This window comes from Strix aluco, chromosome 4 (genome assembly GCF_031877795.1).
Source record: "Strix aluco isolate bStrAlu1 chromosome 4, bStrAlu1.hap1, whole genome shotgun sequence".
NCBI lineage: Eukaryota > Metazoa > Chordata > Aves > Strigiformes > Strigidae > Strix > Strix aluco.
The window spans coordinates 113,818,212-113,838,073 of NC_133934.1; the positions used below are offsets into that span (position 1 = coordinate 113,818,212).

The 19,862-nt window shown below is 38.3% G+C and overlaps 2 protein-coding genes across 3 annotated transcripts in view; both read right to left on the reverse strand.

Annotated features, from left to right (window-relative positions):
- TRIP11 (thyroid hormone receptor interactor 11) overlaps positions 1-848 on the reverse strand; it is a 31,367-nt gene extending 30,519 nt beyond the window's left edge. Inside the window, exon 1 of the mRNA XM_074824967.1 lies at positions 429-848. Coding sequence (XP_074681068.1) covers positions 429-567 — 139 coding nt within the window. The 5' untranslated portion in view covers positions 568-848. The remainder of the gene's footprint in view (positions 1-428) is intronic.
- A 1,378-nt stretch (positions 849-2,226) lies between these two features.
- ATXN3 (ataxin 3) lies at positions 2,227-19,493 on the reverse strand. Of its 2 annotated transcripts, XM_074824957.1 has the most exons (11): positions 19,414-19,493; positions 15,700-15,864; positions 15,132-15,176; positions 13,694-13,779; positions 13,211-13,277; positions 10,757-10,844; positions 10,372-10,504; positions 9,093-9,268; positions 8,550-8,673; positions 7,724-7,809; positions 2,227-7,089 (listed from the first exon to the last, which is right to left on the reverse strand). In XM_074824957.1, the coding sequence occupies exons 1-11, from the start codon at positions 19,435-19,437 to the stop codon at positions 6,995-6,997; spliced, it is 1,089 nt and encodes a 362-aa protein (XP_074681058.1). In that variant the 5' UTR covers positions 19,438-19,493; the 3' UTR covers positions 2,227-6,994. The 2 variants fall into 2 exon arrangements, with proteins under 2 accessions (XP_074681058.1, XP_074681059.1); XM_074824958.1 differs by lacking the exons at positions 13,211-13,277; positions 13,694-13,779.
- Between the last annotated feature and the right edge of the window lie 369 nt (positions 19,494-19,862).

Consider the following 19,862-nt stretch of genomic DNA (forward strand, 5'->3'; position numbering starts at 1 on the left):
AACAAACAGAACGGAGAAGAGCGTGGTTTGTGTGCTTTCATTACTGATCAACACAATGCTTCACGCAATCATGAAACTTCTGAATAAACTGAAACAGGTTTACCTCTGCTATCATAGCCTAGGAATACGTTTGTTTATTCTCCAGATCCTGAGGTCACAGGGGCGGAATAAAAACGAAATCAAAGCCAGCAACGCCAGCAGCTCTCCCGAAAGGCACCGAGCTGCGGTTAGCGGGACGGTTCAGCCCCCTCACGGAGCCGGCAGGTGCGCGCAGCGGAGCCCCCCCGCCGCTGCCGATCCTTGAGGAAACCAGCGGCCGGAGGAAGGGCTCCCTCCCGGCCCCAGGCCCGCCCAGCAGGGACACACTGCCCGCAGACAGCCCCGGCGCGCGTTCCCCCCGCCCGGCCCGGCGCCTCAGCCCCCCTTACCGCCCACTTCCTCCGCGCCCTCCAGCAGGATGTCCTTGGTGAAGCTGGAGATCTGCCCCGTGAGCGAAGACAGGCTGCCCCCCACCTGCCCCAGGGACTGACCCAGCCCCGAGCCCAGCCCGCCGAACCACGACGCCATCGCCGCCGCTCGGAGGGCCCCGCGCCGGGCGGCCCCCGCAGCTGGCAGCCGGCTCCGGCAGGCGAAAGGGCGGCGTCCTCCTCCCCTCTCCTCGCTAGGGATGGTCAGGACTTCTGCTGCGGCCTCAGCAGACAGGTCTCGGCGACCCTTCCGCCAGCGCCGCGGGTATCCCCCCGGCACGACCCGGCTCAGGGGCTCCTCCCGGCGGCTCCAGCCTCTGCCACCTCGACGGTGGCCATGACACCCCCTCCCGAAACACCACCGACAACGGCCGCAGCCGGCTAGAGCGCCCCCGCGGCGTCTATGACGTGTACGGGACAGCGGAGGACGCCGGGATTGTGGTGGAGCATCCGGGGAGGTGAGGGGCGCGGCCGGGCCAGTTAACACCCTGGGATTAACGTCAACCCGACCCTTAGTACGTAGACATACTTGGGTCGTGTATCAGCGACAAGACAGTATCCAGCTGCTACAAGAAGAGATGTTTTGTATTCAACTGTGTGGTTTTACAAAATATGGAAGTTCCTGAAATACTAAGCCTCTCTGCTTTGGATGTAAATGTGATAGATGGATGCTTGGCAGAATTTCTAGCCACAACCCCAACTCTGGTCCAATTAATTCCAGTTTTGATCAAGTGAAGTACAGAAAATGCAGTATTAGAACAGAACAACACCGATATAAATTACTGCCAATATTGGAAATAAAATACAGGGCAGCTAGCTCATTGTTTCAAATTAGTAACTACATAAAAAGATAAAAGCACCACATCAATGGTAAAATGAAGCCGAGGAGAGTATTTCACAGGTGAAATCTTGACATTTTTAGAGAGGAGAAGGCAGCAGGCACAAAACACATGCTCTGGAGTTACAAACTGACAAACATTACCAGGTGACCATGGAAAAACCTGCTTGTTGCTTCCCCAATAGCGTTTTGCAGAGCTCTGGCAAGGAAACTGTATTAGTCCACTGGAAATAAAAGATGTGACATCTTTTCCAATAATGTTTGATTAATTCATTTTTATGTGAAACTGTCTTAACATTTTCCAAGTAAGATCAGTGATATCCTCCAGACTTTCAAAAATAGAGATGATAAAAATGTCTCCTATTGTGGGTTCATTTTATAATACCAAGTAAGTCAAGAAGTCAGTGAAGTAGCACAGAAGGCTTTCCCCCCCCACACTTTAATTACTACTCTTGAAAAACTGGAAACTATTTAGCATTACAACTCATTTTTTAGCTGACTGGCTTCATCTACTGTTGAGTGAAGTACACAGAAATCATCCAGTATACTCCATGGATTTACTAAGCTACAAAAAGTGCATTGTGTCACAAAAAGAATGTGTGTTCTGGTAGCAAAACAGAGAACATTAGCTTAAAGTTAGAAAGCATACAATTTTTAAAGATGTAGCATAATACTCAGCACTAACTTTCTTCCTAATGGGAGTGTCTTTAATTTTCGAGTATCAACAGATGAAAAGACATCAGAGATGACAAAATGTCAGTTACATATAACAGAAAATTACCTCGCTGCTAAGGTATATACACAACATTGGGTGTAAAGCCCATTGATATCAAAGATGAGATTTTCATGTTTGATAATTCTGTGCCCAATCCACATAGAAGGGAACACACACATGCAAATACTCAGGTCAAGAGAGAAACATTAGAAGCTATAATCATATTTATTTAAAAAAGTGATATCAAATACAACCATATAGATTCGTGCCTATTTGGAGAGCATTTTCAAAATATCAAACAGCACTGCCATTTTCTAGTCAAAACAATGACAAAGCATTTCAGCTTTCCTTTTTTTAATTTTTACAGTATTATCTGCTTTATATACACAAAATAGACAAAAAATTGTATAGGAATCCAGAGCCAAAGACATGAATCTGAAAGCAGGCTCAAGACGAAAAATCTATTACTGAAAATGATTTCTAAAATACACAACTATTAAGCAAGAGATGAAAAAAATTATTCCCTTACAAAATCCCAACTCTACACTGTTTTGTACACAAGGTTTCATGTAGCAAAAAATAAAATTTTATCAATGCTTGCATGCTTTGAAGACAATATCAAGGTTTTTATAATTTTTTTGGTGCAGTGGCATTTAAATATTACATCCCTTTCTGTTCAAACACCTGAATTCACACAGTGGCTATACTGGGGGAAGGGATTTAAAAAAAATTTACGTGTAGTAACAATTACTTGCTTTTCTTAACAAAGAAAATAAAGTAAAAACATTTTGATTTGGTAAAAGCAGTTGAAAAGTCACATGTACTTTAACATTCTGAAGAACTGTAATTGGGGAAGGAGGTGACTACGGCAGGTGAAATACTAAAGCATTCCCTCCATGTCTGAAATGCAAATAAGGCAAAATGAGTGTATGCAGGTTAAAAAAAGTTTATTGCAAAACAGCTCATGCTTTTAAGATGCAAACCTGGATACAACACAAAGCAGCTAGTAATTCGAAACTAGAGAACTGAATATTTGGACCAGGCCACTTTGAATCATCAAGCATTGTTCTTACTTGAACAACTGATCATGTGTATGTGGGGAATGGGTATATATGCATTACCTGTTCAGACTTTTTTTTTTTTAAATGATTTGTAACTATGAAGATTTCCCAGAAATTAAGTTTGTTTTATGCAAGACAGTAATGGCTTACCAAGTGAGCAACATGATTTTGTATCTAAGTCCTTAAAAAAAGTTTCCACTTCAATTTTTCTTTTCCTTGGATTTTTTTTCCAATTCCTTTAAAAGTACATACTAGTAACATAAATTGTACAATACTTCTTTGTAAGTCTGAGTTCCACAGTTCTCCAATCCCATTCCCCGTATTTCTCAGTAAGGCGGCCACCATTTGTACATTTTCATCATTATTTGAAACAATAACTAAATTCTAGAAAATTTCACAGACATTTTAGAACTGTAACACATTCTGGTTAATTTTTAACAGCCTGATTGTCAGTTCTGTAATTAAACAAAGCAGCTTGCAAATGACAGTATTTGTCTGAGATACTGAAATAAAATTGTTTACTAGACATGTGCAGAAACCATTTTAAACTCACCATTTTATAGATTTGTAATAAAAACAACAGACCAACATTAAAACACATTGGAGAATTAACTTTGTATTGGTTCTGTGTAAGTAGTCTGCAAAGTATGAAAAACAGTAGGTACCTTAGCTGAAAATTACATTTAAACTTGCTGAAGTTGAAGGGCACAAGGAGCCCAAATGTTGGAGAGTAAGCCAGTATTGTATCAGATTAGTTTCAAGCCCAGAAAAATGTAAGCATTTAAATAGCTCATATTTATATCTGCTGTGCCTAATCAAGCATGACTGCACTACAAGACTTTATTCCTGCCCTCATTACAAGACCATGAAAGCAGTTTACAGAATTATACTTACAGAACTAATTTTGGAAGATATTTGATGTAAATATCCCTCAATCCCCCTACCCTTTGATTTCTATAGGCAGAAAAATACAAATTACATCACATGGACTGCTCACTGTGAGGAAGACTGTAAAAATCTGTTGGATGAGTAAGTCTGGAATTCTCCCAAATACCATACTGTAATAAAAAAAAAAAAATCAATTTCTACTCCTTTACAGTGGACTTTGGCCTAAAGCTACAACATGGGAAAAAAAACCCTTCAGCTTGACAGCATAGATAACAACAGGAATAGGCTCTAAATTAGAAAACACCTTATGAGCATAGTTCAGCCACGTTGAAAACTGTTTATCGCTGAAAGAATGCACACCAAAAAATGAGATCAGTTTTTTATTGACAGCTTCGTGTCAGATCCACACATTTTGAACTTTAGGTCTGGGTTATAAAATATGTACTGTTGGCAATTAGTATTAGTCTCTTCCTTTGGTGCAATTGACATATGTAGTTTAAATTGCTACCTCTTAACTGGTTGACTAGGCAGATACGCCTACTTCATTAAACTTGACATTCCTCTGAAAATCAAACTGGTATTTGTAAAGCGACAATGTTTCTACACAAAGGAATATGGTTAGCCCTGTAATGACTGACACATTTGTGCTTTTCAGGCACTGTTACTTTATATTCCTTACATATTAAAACACTTGGGTGATGAAGTAACTTAAAGTCACATGAAAGTTCAAAGGCAAACCTCCATGCTTTAGTGATTATAAAAACATGTAATTGTCATGGGTTACAGTTAATGCAATTCAACGAGCTAGGTATTTTTTTTAACATAGGGCTGCTACACTATATAGCTATAGAAATAGTACATTTTTATTATATTCTTATAATAGATGATAAAAGGTCCAAGTTCCAAGTACTGGTATCAAATTGCCAGCCTATACCTATTTATAAAAATGAGAGTCTTATTTCAGAATCAATTTATGGCACAACAAAAGAAGGAAAATTAAAGCTGTGGATAATTTACAGATGAGCAAAGAAATAATTCAGTGCTTTAGAGATTCCTTTCCTGTTTTCAGTTTCATATAAATTTTAAACTGAAAGCAGAAATTTACATCCTGAAAAATACAGCATTTCAAAATGGCATATGCACATATGAACTCTTAAAGCCACTGTTTAGCTGTATTAGAGACATTACAAATATTAATGTGCATGACAGGATTATTTAAAAAAGAGAAAATTTAAAATCAGTTTTTAAAAATAGTGCTGTTTCATGTCAAAATCCATACTGTCTTACACATACCAGTAGTTCTGGTGACATTGGTGGAAATTCAGCACACAGGTAAGGAAAACAGAATTTAGCCCAATTATGTATAATATAATAATATACTAAGCTATATCAAGAGACCATTGCTGTAAACAAATCTTTACTGAGAGGTAAAAGCCCTTTCATGTACAGTACTATGTGATGCTGAATGCGTATTTCCATCTAGCTACCATTCATTTCACGCTAATTTTAATTAAATGTTTCTATTGTGCAATGAAATAACTTCAGAATATTTTGATAAGAAACTTGGGGTTATCTTCAAAAGATTCTTAGAGTGCCTGTGCTAACTGTTAATGCATTAAGTGGACTACAGCTTACATCCCCTATCTATAACATATTTCCATATAATTTATATGTAAACAGAATTTGTATTTCAAGCACCATTTAGGAAAATGAAACATATCTCAATTCTTGCACTGAAGCTGAAAGTCAGGCTTGGTCACCCTGTTACACATTCATCCTGGATATCAAAGCAAATAGCTTATGCTATTGGTTGTAAGACATCTCACATACTTTGCTCCCCAATTTTTCTCAGGATCAGAAACAGCATGATAAAAAAATCGTAAGGTGCGTGAATAAAGGCCATTCCTGAAAAAGCTGCAACATTCTGACAGACGCTCATAAAAAGCACTTCAGAAAGAACATCCACACATACATAAATATTCATTCTTAAAAGAGCTACTTGCACAAGGGGTCATTTCAGACTGCAGGAATGCACCTTATGTGTGTGGCACTGACTTTATGGCACCTAAATCCCCTCCTCCTTTCTCCTACTCAGTTACAGCTCTTTCGTAGTGAAAGGCCAGAATGCAGGGTTGAGCTTGAAGAAGTAAAAAGACTCCAGAAGAGGTAGAAAAGAAAGCCTGTTTAACCTAACTGATTATATGCTACTTTTACAGTAATGAGTGGCATAACTAGGAAGAGCATAAGAAAACAAATAAAAAAATCAAATCAAAGGCAGCGAGTTATCTGCCAAAAGGCAATGCAAAAATCCTACTTTAAACATGGATCTGAAAATTTTAGAGTTGGAACTGAAAGCAAAACCAGAAAGCATCAGAAGTCACTGAAAGATTCAGGAGTAACATTAGAATCAACAATACACTGAAGATTTTCTCTTGAACTGCAAAGTATGAAATTTATGGATTCATGTTTCTCCTGCAGAATGGGTCATTTCAAAAGTGGACAGCAGGATCGAAGAGTTGTCATTAAGTAATTCAGAATAAACTATCACAAAATAAATTATCTAAGATAAACAGAATTCTTTTTCCCATTTTAAGTGATTTCTTATAAAGAATTTAGTCATTTAGGAGTACAACTTATTACTTGTATCTACTTTTCCATTAGTACTAAAGGAAATCACTTGATGCTGTTTCCTGCACCTTCTGTATTTTCTATAGAATTCAAAACCATTTAAACTTGCTTTTTAATTGCAAGGTACAGCTGCTACACGTGTCTAACTTTGTTCATGTGAATAGTTTAAGTAATTTTAATACAGCTACTCTTACGAACAGATGTTCTGTAGTAGTTTTCTAAATTAGTGCAATCTTTTTTTATATTTGCAGATTCCCTCTAAACCTTGACATCCAGCCCCCTTTCATTCCTGCTTCCAGAACTCTGAAATGAACCCTGCTTGTGCAACATCCACACAGTAAAACTATAATGGAGACTTAGTGTTTTGACAATAGGAGGAGGAAAAAAAAAAGTTATGTCATTTCTCCTCTTCTGTGTTCAAGTGATTTCTAACAGATTCCAGAGACATATTCATGGCTGCTTGAAGCATGTCTTCTTCACTCATATCACCTCCTAAAGAAAATAAATGCATATAAGTTGTAGTAAAGGCACAGAGCTAGTTCTCAACTGTAGTTAAATGCTTTCAATGTTCCTTTTGTGCACCCCCATTTCCACCCCACACCCAAAATTGGGTTTTTGGTTTTTAAAATCAGTGAACATTTTGCACTTCACTTTCCATCCACAACAGTCACTTTATAACATTCATTTTGGATCACCAATACCTAATACTGGCAAGGCCTACATGCTTACGCTCTACTGAAAACTGGTTCCAGTAATTTTGTCAGCTATTACTCCAAGTTTATTACATTGCCATACAATTTTAAAAGTAATTTAGAAAACAAATTGTTGGTACAAATCCCAAAGATTACAATTTGTAATGCTCAAGCCATACAAAAACAACAAAAAGCAAAGCCAGAACTCAAATGGTCTAATATTAATGCTCTTCACTTTGAAAGAAGATACTGACATTCAAAGCAGAACAGGCTTTTCAAGAAAGTCATCCTTTCCTTCACTGCCAAAGAGAGCAATGGCTGAATGGCTGCTAGAGTGAGGAAGTAGGCAGACAAGGAAGTTAGGAAACAGAACACAATACAAAGCTGGAAAAGACATAAATATTTCAGTGCTGAAAGGAAGTTTAAAAAAATACCTGGGTCAGCTTCTGGAGTGCTTGAGCTTAGAGTTGGCTTATCATGTAGGTTTGGGATCCGATCTTGCTGCTGTAACTGTTGCTGCCTGAAAGTGTTATAAATTTGTAAGAGAGTAAGATCAACATCAGTATGAGACCTGTATCAAGTCTATTTCATTGTAAGGTAGGACAAGAGTGAGAAGTAGAAGCTGTTTGGTAAAATAACACCTCTGCACCTAAAATCTCAATCACATCACCCTGCTAACCTTCAGACACCTATCTTCCCAACATTATACTCCAAGCCACATTACTATTTTCACAGAATTCGGATGTTTTGCATTCTTATCCTCTCATGTAAAGTCTAACTCCTCCCATCCACAGCATTTCTCCCTGTTCTTTATTTCCTCCATCAGTAGGAGACAGAGATAAGGAAAAGCTACAATACCCCAACAGTATATTAAGAAGGTACTCCAGAACAGCAACATAAAATAAAACGCTTTCACGTGATGCACGTTAGAGGCATCATTACCAGTAGCTAAGTCTTGGAGAAATAATACTTTTCTTCTGGAAAGTAATTACAGAAATTTAGAGGATTTAAAATACTTCTAGAACATATATGTTTTCTTTCTTCACAAGACTGATGTTGCATTACTAACAGATCCCCTCTTATTTACAGGCTTCTTTTCTTCGTAGGAACCACCTGGGAATAGCAAAATTCAGGTACTATTAGGAAAACATGTTAAGAGAGAAGAGTTAAGCTGGAGCTCAGTCAGAAACTCATCCACACCCCAAAAGCACTGAAAAATGACATGTACTTCCACGTGCAGTTTTCTATCAACTACTTTACTTTTCAAAATATGCTTGTCTTCTCCTTCGCAGTTCTTCTGAAGAAAGGGAGTCTGTCTGACTGCTGTGAGGCAACTGAGGAACGTTCTGTGGTAATGAGTCCGAGAACTCACTTCGACGACTACCTAAAACCAGAACATGCCATATCCTACTAATTACAGTAAAATGAAGTCAGTAAATAAAATATAGCTTAAGAAAATGTCTTCAAACTGGAGTGGAAGAAAGGAACTTGTCGGAGAAACAAGCACGTAGGCTAACTTCACTTGATACTATCTCTCCTCACCTTATGACTGTTTCCCTTCCCTCCTGCCACCCTTTGCCAATTTGTTCTTGCTTGCTAATGATCAATGCTAACATGAAAGTTACAACTTTTCAAAAAGCAGAAAGGAGACAGCTACAGGGAATTCTGGATTGTACTTCTACACAATGCTCATCTTTTTAGAGAGCTTGACACATGCTGGAAAAAGTGGCTGACTGAAACTGATTTCAGACCAAAGCATAAGCAACATGAACACTGTAAGAGAAATTTAGATGAGCACCGTACCTTGCATGCTGAGTTGAATGGCTCTGCGAAGATCAGCTTCTTCATCTTCCATATCAATTTCCTGCCTACTTAGAGCCAGGGCTCTCTGAAAATTCTCTTCATCTTCATCTAACATGCCTGTTCCATCAAAAGGATGGTTAACTTCTATTGCTTGGTCCACATCACTTCTGGGTAGCCTGTGAAATTGATACATTTATGGCAGAATTCACACTGCAACGGTATTAACTTTTACTGTGAGATCTGAAGGAAATATCTTCTGCTGATTTAACTCTACTCTTTTTTTTAACTTTGGAAAAAAAACATTTCTATTGTGAAAAATCTGCTATATAAACAAATATTTTAATTTCTATATAATAAAGCACAAAAGAGCTTGCAGCTGTAAAAATGAAAATACTGCAACTCTAAACCCATGCACATGTTGATAAGAATCTGTTCAATACGAAAAACTTCAAAAACAGTAAGCCTACAAAGAGCAATAATACATCTTGTTCAAGCCTGCTGCTATTTAAACACTTACACCAGCAGAAAATAGTGCATGTGGTCTCCTTTTTAGGAAGCTTTGATGACCACACTAGAGCCACAGATCCTCTGTAAACTATACAATCTTTCCATACTACTGCCAAGTAGTTTGTTTTTATTCCATCAATTTACAACTCCAGTATACCTTTACAGAGTGGAAGAAATAATAATGAATTAATCTGAAAAGCCTTAAGCCTTTTTATCAGTATGCAACTTATTCACTACAAAAACATGATAAAATTATTGCAGTAATAGTACTTTATATGCTTTCAAGAATGTTTTATATTAGCAGGATGCATCACAGAGCAGCACCACAACATTTACAGTGAAATTACTCCAAAAGGGAATGCTGTATGATTTATATGATACAGAATTCAGATATTGGTTTCTTGTTCTTTTTTACTTATGACAGAACGCACAAGCCAGTCTTAATTATAGACTGATTACTATTAACCACAGTTTGGTAAGATTTGCTAACCCATTTTACTATAATTGGAAAAATATTGTAATCATAAAATTAAAATTCTGCACTATACAACGCTTATGCACATGGAAAGATTGCCTATTAAGGTAGATTTTGCCCACTTAAAAATACAGCATTTGTATTCCACCAACTTGTTTTTACTGTGTGCAGTGGTAATAAGTGTATTGCACTGAAGGTACTTCTAATTACTTCTTAAGGGGGTTGTCTCCATGTAGGCATTACTCATGGAAACCAATCATATTTTCATTATTAAAATGAAATGTCTATTTACCTTACCTCTGATCTCTTGACTGTGCTGTCTCTTCTCCAATTAGTTTTGGTCGCTGCATCTGCTGTACCCGAATCATCTGCAAAAGCTGATCAGCCTCACAATCTGGCAGGTCACCTTTTACTACAAATATGGAATAACCTGAGAAAAATAAATCGTAAGTCTACAGCATTAAGGTGCGTGCATAAACACTCTAAAATGCACACCGTATGGAACACAATGATGTACAATTTATTACAATGTAAGGCTCTACCTTTCATTATAAGGACTTGGATTATTTCACTATTTCAATCATAAAACTAAGGGTAGTTAACTGAATACATAAGTTCTAATAAATAATGATTATTACCTACTTTTAATTAATGAGATTTAACATCTGCAAGTTACTATTACCTTCCTGTTGTAATTGAGCCAAGAAAAGTGCAAGATATGTATCTGATATTAGTTCTGGACCCATCAAGAGAGAGTTCAAGTTAAACCACTGTAATTAAGAAAAAAAAGGTTTGAGAGAACAAATTAGCATAAAGATTACTTGGTAATCTATTTCTGTACATTGTGGTCATTTTCTATGATGGAATATCTGAATAAATCTAGTAAAATAAATTATCAAATTAGAAGTCTTTTGAAGCACAATACCTATACTGCTAAAGGTTACCCTTCAAATACTCTTCAGCTAACAGGAGATGTGAAGTAGGGAAATTACTGCATGCTCTCTCCCATTACTGAGCACTAGTACCAGGCAAACAGATTAAAACAGATAAATCAAAATATAATGGTAGAAGAATTATTTCAGACATGATTCTAAAATTCTGCTTGATCTAGATTTAAATCTGTTCGAGACTAGTGAAGGAAGAAACCCTTCATAAATTAATGCTGTATCTTAAGAAATTAATAGATACAGAAAACAGAACTGGAATTCTTTCCATGAAAAACTTCCATTAAACATTCTGCATTTAATAGCTGGTGATGCTGAAAACTATTGTTTACTTCTCTCTGAAATAATTTTTAAAGTTTAAAAACTAAGAAAAATTAACTCCAATTTAATATGCTGATAGTACAGCATAATATTACAATAGGGGACACTTGAGATAAATAAACACAGATCTCTTCTATCCCCTGAAGACTAGTCATTTATAACACTTTTTCTAGAGATAAAATATATTCAACATGGATGACAAAATATTCTACCTTTAAGTCCCCATATATATTGTAATCAATATGAAGAACCTTTTTTATACTGTACTCATTCAGTATTATCCAATTTTAACCAGGAAGCACCATTTCAGATAGTAGGAGGAGAATTCTATCTCCATTCTCACAAAAATGCATTTATCTACCCGAACTTCCATATATGCAGCCATATATTGCTGTCAGGCCCATGCTGTAATTCACCTGGAATACAGGTGACTATCTACCATTTGTCATTCAGTCATTTAATTTGTCAAAAACACCCTTTGCCACTGGGAAAGGGTAAGAGGACTAACAGTACAGGAGCAGGGAATATAAAGTTACATAAAAAAATATGGTAAATTACAGACAAACTTTTAAAAGGTGATACGGAGGAGGAAGGTTGGTAAAGTAATTTTGCTTCAACAGAAGAAAAGCAGGTCAATTCTAAGTCAACTTTTGTCTATCTTCTCATTACTCCCTAGATAACAGACACCTAGAATTGTCTTCATGTGGTTAAAAGCCACATGTACAAACAAAAGACAACCCCCCTCCAACTTAGAACATTTTGGGATAGCATTCTATCTCACAAAATTTCACTCAACATGGTTGTACATATAATAAGGAACAAGCCTGTACTTTTAAGAGACTATTCAGCATTTTCAGTATCAAACATAAGAAAATTGCCCGTAAATGTTAGCCATACTTTTAAACTAAACAGAACAAGAGTTTAGTTTGTTTACGCACAGGTGAAGTGAAAAATTTTATTTTTTTTTTAATCTGGATGACAACATAGGTAACTTAGTTTGATTCATTTTGCAACTGGTGTAAAAGAGACTCCTGTCCACTACTGTGGAATCTAAAAGCTTATTTCATGAACATTTTCTATGACAAAAAAACCCTGAAAAACACCAAACCAGCTTAAGTTTATGCAGTATGATCCAGAACAATAATTGGCTACTGAAATAAAACACTGCAATGGTGTTACAAGAGACATGGATGTGACTTGCGTTATTATATATGTACCATATACTTGTATAGCCATCCCTTACCTTTAATAACTATTTCCTGCTTGTAATACAATTGTTTCAGAAAGTTTTCTAAAATAGTGCAAAGTTGTGATTCTACTTTCCCCAATCTTATCCTGATGGATACTCTTCAATAGGAGCAATCATAAATATTAACATATTTGAAATTTGAACTTTTTCTATACCTACTGTCCATTTAAATGACCAAAATTAATTTTACAATGTAAATAATTTATTGCTTTAAAATAAGTTTGCATTCTATAGGGATCCTAATCCTCCTCTAGGACTTCCCCCCCACCCCCACCCCCTACACCCCCCTGTACAATTTTTCTGCTATTTTTCATGCAGAAAAGAAAGAAAAGAGCTTAAGACGTCACACAGACTCTACCAGAGCTGCAGCTCCTGAGGCCAGGTTCACCAGGGAATTGATCCTAGGGTCTTTCCCCAGGCTAACATTCATAAAAAGCTGCCTGGCATTTCTGTGATAGAACAAACATTTAGTAGTTGTTGTTTGTTTGTGTTTTTTTAATATGGGACATTATTAAAGCAAACTGCAGCAAAAGCTTGCAAAAGGCCAACACATGGCCTGCTCGCAACCACTCCTCCACCCCCATTCTGAAGTCAATTTTTAAATAGAAAAAGACAATGTCACCTGTTTTCCTAACTTTCGAACTGTAAACCAGTGTTCCTTATAATTACAAATAAATGATTTTTCATTTCTGTAAAAAGAAAAACAAAAGGTATAGATAAAATTAAATACTCTAATATTGGAGTGCATATTAATGTTTAAGTTCTTTGCTACCACTAATTTAACCTTATATAATAAAATTTCAGCAATACAACTGTTGATGTTACAGAGTACCCATACTGTTTTTATAACATTAGGAAGTTGTCAACATTACTGAAATCTCCATATACCTGTGATGCCACAGATACTGAGATATCATGAAGGCACAGAGGACAGTTGCTCATATACAGCCCCGACAGGAAAAAAATTAAAACCAGAGGGGATAATAAAAACATCAGAATGCAACAGAGCTTGAAATAGTAATTTTAAAGAAAGGTTTAAATCACAGATTAAGAGCATTATTTTTCTGTAAAATGAAAGCAGGGTGCTACGAAAAAAACATCTTACATAGGGTCGATCCCAAGCCTCTGATACTCTGGGCTGTTGAAGAGGATTAGTTCTAAACCCCAAACTTTCAAGGCATTGCTTATAACCTGTCAAAAAATAGCACTTTTCATGAGTCAAACGAGTAAAATCTAAATTAAGCAATGCAACCATCTTAGCTGCTATAAACAATTACACTGTTTTCATAAAACTTGGGATTTCAAAACATGGCTAGTAAACCTAGGAATCACATTATTCAAAATGCAGCTGTCATGAATCTACATGCAAACATAACACACACACCATATCTAAGGGGAAGTAACAAAATTAGGATTTAACTGAGATGTGTTAATAAGCTTACTCCCCCAGACAAAGCCGTAACTTCACCTCCCACAGACACTTCGTAAGTTGTCATCTCTGCTCTCAATGTACCACTCTACCCTCCGTTCCCCCACAATACAATGTCATCCTTCCCCACAGTAGCTACTGGAAATGTTGCACCACTGGATGGTCACAGGATCAGTCAGGAACATTAGCACAAACTCTTTTCAATAACCCTTTAAAGCTATCTGAAATAATGCTATAAAATTTTAAATTAACAATTCATCTTCCTTTCAGCGAGTCAACTATGTAGCAAGTGAGCAAAGCTATGACAGGACAAAAGAAGTAGAATATGAGGAAGAATTTTTTTTTTCAGCTTCAATATCAAAGCAGCACAATCAGGAACACAAGAAATGCCAAACTGTTAACAGTTTTTCACTGAATAGAAAAACAGCCCTGTCCTGCCATAGGAGGAGAGGCTCTCGAGGGATTCTGGAACACTGACGAGCACCTCTGAAAGCTTGGGAGACAGTCAAAGGTGCAAAGCATTACCTACAGCTTTAGTATATACACAAGCCCCAATCTGGTGCTCAATACCTTTTGTTGTTGTTCTGGTTTAAGTATTTATTATTAATTACTTTTCCATTATGTTAAAAAAATAAAAAGAAAAAAATAGCTCTAAAGTGTCTGGAGTGTGTTACAAAACCTGGAAAAAGATGCAATATCTGTATTCCATTCTGCAGATCACTGAGATAACCCTGTAACCACTGCCAAGGGCTTTACAGTCTATAATTTGAGAAAACAATCTCAAGTGTGCTTTTTCACCCATAGTCTAGGGAGCTAAGGTCTATACCTGAAGTGGCCAGAAGAAGCAATTTAGAAATCAAGCTTATTGCCAGCAGGTGTCATTTCATAGTTCAGGAGTCCGTGCTTCTACTTGTGTTTAAGGGCCCATGAACTGAAGAACTGCAAGTCACTGTTCTTAATGGAAAATGCTCCAAAGATTTAAATGTTCAGCACTTAACCCCATTAAACATATAAACCGGAAACTTAGATGAAAAAAGCTTGATGGCATTTAAATTAAATGAGAGAACATACAGCGCATAAATAGAAAATTCTGTCAGTATAGAGCCGTGCTTACTTGAATTGAGAAGAATCCACTATCATCCATATTTACAGAAGGCTGCTGCTCAGTGTGAGATTGGGAGGGAGAAAAGGGAAAAAATGGTGTAAGCATAAAAGGTCAGAAATAATTCAGTTCTGAAAATAAATATAGCTGCACATATTTAAAGCAACAACTCATTATGTCCTAGTCTGTAAGGCTACAGTGCCCAAATAAGCTTATTAATTAAAAAGTCAAACCTTTACATTAAAAATGCTTAGTGCTTAAAGGACAGACAGGGATGGGAACTTCTGTTCCTATCTCTGCTACTGACTTACAAAAACAAAAGGCAAATTGCTGATCCTCCTCCTCACCATGCCTAACCTTCCTACCTGTAAAATGAAGATAACGTAGCTTTTTGTAGTATTATGAAGCTGTACTAGTAACATCTGAAAATGCCAAATTTAAGATGCATGAAAAGGCCTACAAATTTAAGTTTTAGCATTAGGAAATTAACCTTCTCTAGCTATGCAAGAATAGCAGGTCTGTGCTATACAATATTAGATTTCAGACAAATATCAAGCAAACTCAAATTAAATGATTTTACCTGTAAAAATGTTCTATATTCTTCACTAGACACTCCTCCCTCTGCCATTCTCATTCTTTCTTCCTCATCCAATTGCTGTGCAATAGAGGATAACTCAACAGGACTAAAATATTCCCCTTGTAGCAAATTATTCAGACAGTGCTGAGCACACAATGAGCCTTCTTGCTAACATTGGAAAAGAAAAAAATACCAAAGACAACAAAAAAAATCACGTTAATGTTTTACTGTGTAAAATGGCTCAACCATTTCATTCTGGCAAACTTCCTGCCCTCCTCACTCACCCAGAATGCCATATATTGTTCAGATGTATTACACTGTAAGTTATAGAATACAACCCTTCCATCAATTTGATGGGGAAGAAAAGCAAACACACATACTACATTTCCTCAATGGAAATAAATGTCATGTAAAAATATTATTTTTGAAAACACTGTAAAAATTGCCAGTGGCCTGACCAAATCACACATCAACTCTGCAACCATCAGGAAAATGGATTCTGTCCTCTTCCAAATCACCACCACATGAAAATGAAATGGTTTGGATCTCTACTTCCAAGTAAAAATGTTTTCTGCTCTAGTTCTTTTTTAGCTTTTCTTCCCTGCCAGGTGTGGCTATTGGCAATCTGCTCTCCACATGCGGCTAAAGAAAAGCAGACCATTGGGACTTTGGAGAGATTAAAAATATACATCTACATTTCAGGTTACTCACCCCGTTCAGGTTATAAACAATTTATTTATTGCCGAGAAAGTGATTTTCCACATGAAATTTATGTATAGGAACTAAGTAAAAGAAGCCAATACTACTGGTTCTAAAATCTTGATGACAATGATGAGGTGACAAGAAAATATTAAATTCCGGGTATTAAACAATGAAACTATTTTCTGTTAATAAACCATTTAAATGGAAAACATATCCAGCATATTAGAGGTAATTGAAATGTAATATAACATTTTTAGACTGTCAATCCAAATTAAAAATGAGTAAACTATAAGTGCCAGTCATGATTTCGTAGCAGAACTTAAAAAATATCTAATCTGAATGAATGCATGTCAGGCTCCATCATTCTCATAAGTGCAGATAAAATACTGCCTTGTTAAAAAAAAATATCAAACAAAACAACCAAATTAGTTTCCCATGAAAAGCAATGTTTCTTCACAAATAACCAAACTGCAAGTGCAAGACAAGATTAATATCAGTTTTAAAATCCTGCTTTTCTGTTTTGTTTTAATCAGTCCTCACTTTTATTTATATTAAGAACTCTAATGTGCATGCATTCTATTAAAACTAAAACCCCTCAACAACAATGAAGAACACCCCTCCCTCCTGCCAAACCCACAGAAACTAATACAAGAGCATGCCTTGGTGGAATATCCTTTAAACTTCCATGAAAGCCTCATACAAATCATACACACAAGTCTCCCATGATCTCCCTTACAGGAGGAGCCTCAAAAGTTCCCTTTACCCCAGATTACAGAATCTTCCCAGGGCTTCATCACTCAATTGAGCAACGAGTTATTAAAGCTAGACTGGCTGTACAGCTAGGTTCAATGGAATCCAGAAGCCTCATCCAGCTCATGTCCTTCCCACAACAAGAAACTCAAGACTAAACACCAGCTCCTGTCCCTTTGGGACCACATCCCTGCTGCTGTTCATACAATAACTATAACAGAAGAACCTACTCAAGAATCAGAAGTTTCTCCATCAGAATTACATGAAACTGATTTAGAAACAAAGAGATATTAAAATACCTTTGAAAATTAGCTGTATTACATGCTTAAATCTTAACTTCACTAAAAGGACCTTTCTGTGTTTGTACAGTTTTATCTTTAAGTAATAAACATTAATTTTCACATGCAAAATTTGTACATATTAAGTGCAAAATGCAGAAGAGAAAACTGATCCTACAGTTTTTGACATTAATTGGGGGGGGGGCAGAGAATCCTGCATCATTCCACATTCTGAAATCCCCTTGTTGAAAGCTATCCTGATTTAAACTGCTGCCCTGTTTTCAGTGTTTTCAACCACTTTTATCTTACCAAAGAAAGGACCAACTTCCAAGATAGTGTCTCCTTAAGCCTTACTTTCTGCAACTGTCATTCCCCTGTTAAGAATGCCACATTGCTTTGGTCTTTGTTTTGTTAAATTTCTTTCATAAATACCATGCTTTTCATGCCTTTTTACTGGAAAATCTGAAGCGTGCAGATTCAAGGCGGGGAGGAGGTGAATGTGCAACATTTAAAATATTTTGACAGAAACTGAGATAGTGCACTTGATGGGCAGAAAAAAAAATACCCCTTAAGAAAAAAAGGCAGAGGTTCAGTTAAATTCTCCCTAGAATAGTAATGATAACATGATAAAAAGCATTTGGTACTCCAATTTAAAACAGGGATTCAGGTGCAACTTTTTAGCTGTGTAACTAACTTATCAGGAAGCAGTTATGTTCCACATGAGACACCCGAGGCTGTACCCCCCCTTACCAAAAACCTGTAGCAACTATAATCAGCTTATAACTCTGAATGTATTATGCTCTGTCACTTTAATTTCATCCAAGTTTTGTTATTTAACTAGAAAGCAACTTAGTCATAAAAAAAGTTATCATATCATTATGTGATAGGCTAGGCCAGATAAGAGAAATGTACGCTTGAACTAATTTTCGAATCTAGACTGGAACTCAAGGTCACTGTAGCATAATGGCTGAAATCCAACACTCATCGTCTGAGCAGCAGCTGTTTAACACCACAATGCTTGCCAAGTTTTGCAACCCAAACCTAGTTTGAAAAAACACTCGTCAGGTTCTATGGATTTCAGAACAGTAATTCTTTTTTCAAAGTTATACAGCTATCTTGCTTTATTTGCTAATTAAACCAACCATTACACAAGAATTGTATAAAAACTAGTTTATCTTAACAAAAGTGTAGAAACATTGCATGAAAGTACATAAAAAAAGACAACTATATTTGAAGAGCATTAAAGCATAAATAGCTCATATTTGGGAACCTGGATAAGTCACAGTAGATCATAGAAACATTTGTTCTCCAAAACAGGAAACACAGTCGAGCACACAGAAGCACAGTACACGAATTAGGATTTCCTCAACAGCTCCCCCTTCCCCTGCTCGTTACACAACCCCAGCCAAGTCGCGCTAGGCAAGATATGCCTGAGAGCAGAGACAGCCCTGCCCTGCCGCTGCTCATGCTCATTTCTCAGCCATGCGAGTTCTCTTTCAAGAAACACACGCAGCTGTAGCCTGCGCCTTCTCATCCTTGAGGTCTATGCCTAAAGGCCCAAGAAAAGCAGTCACCGTGCGAGAGCAAACGCTGAGGCTCAGCCCTGACTCCCTGATCCCCAGTAACACTCCCTTTCCCCGCAGAGCCCGCAGGCCTCGCAGAGCCGAGCTGGGCCGGGCTACAGGCACCGGTATCGCCGAGCGAGAGGGACCCAAAACAGAGGAAGTCGAGCCGCTGCCTCATCCTGCCACCGGAATGATGCCAGGGAGAGGCAGCGCGGCCCCGCCGAGCAGAGCACGGGCCAAGCGTTCCCCGTGGGGACCGAGGGCTGCCTCGGGGCCAGCGCAGGGACGGGAGAGCCGGCCGCTGCTCCGACCAGCTCCTCAGGGAAAGCACTCTTGGCCCGGACAGCTAACCGACGACCCAGTTTTCCTCCCCCCTCCACCGCCCAGCCCCCGCGAGAAGCGCACCCCGGCCCATCACTCACCCGCTCGTGGAAGATTGACTCCATGTTTATTATCAACGGCCAGCAGCCTCCGCCTCACGTGACCCCCCCTGCCAATCAAACCTTCCCTTGCTCGAGGACCCGCTGCAGCCAATCCGCGCAGGCCCCCTGCTGGGCCAGGCCGCCGCATGAGGCCGGCGCGAGGGCTGCCCGCCGTGACGGCGCCCCCTGTCGGGGAGGAGGCCGCAGGCTGCGCCGCCGCCAGCTCCCGCCCGCCGCCGCCTCTGCCAGCGCCGGGCAGGGTGCGAACCAAACCGGACGGCCCGGCGGCCCTTCCCACCTTAACAGCACCAGTTCTGGAGCAGCCCGATTCCCCGTTCCCTCGGAAAGGTCCCTACGTCATTGAGCGCGGCCAACGCCCGGCAGCGCCCGTTCCCCTCCTGTCTTCACCAGCTGCCCGTCCCTGCCACCCTCCGGTTCTCCCACTGGGT

What these genes read in the sequence shown, in the direction of transcription:
- ATXN3 (XM_074824957.1), bottom strand. Translation starts at nt 19,437, where the DNA reads ATGGAGTCAATCTTCCACGAGCGG. An exon ending in TTCGAAAGTTAGGAAAACAG is followed by an intron (nt 10,845 to 13,210) that starts GTGACATTGTCT and finishes TCTTAATTACAG; the next exon opens with TGGTTTAACTTGAACTCTCT. An exon ending in AGACAAGCATATTTTGAAAA is followed by an intron (nt 7,810 to 8,549) that starts GTAAAGTAGTTG and finishes TAACACTTTCAG; the next exon opens with GCAGCAACAGTTACAGCAGC.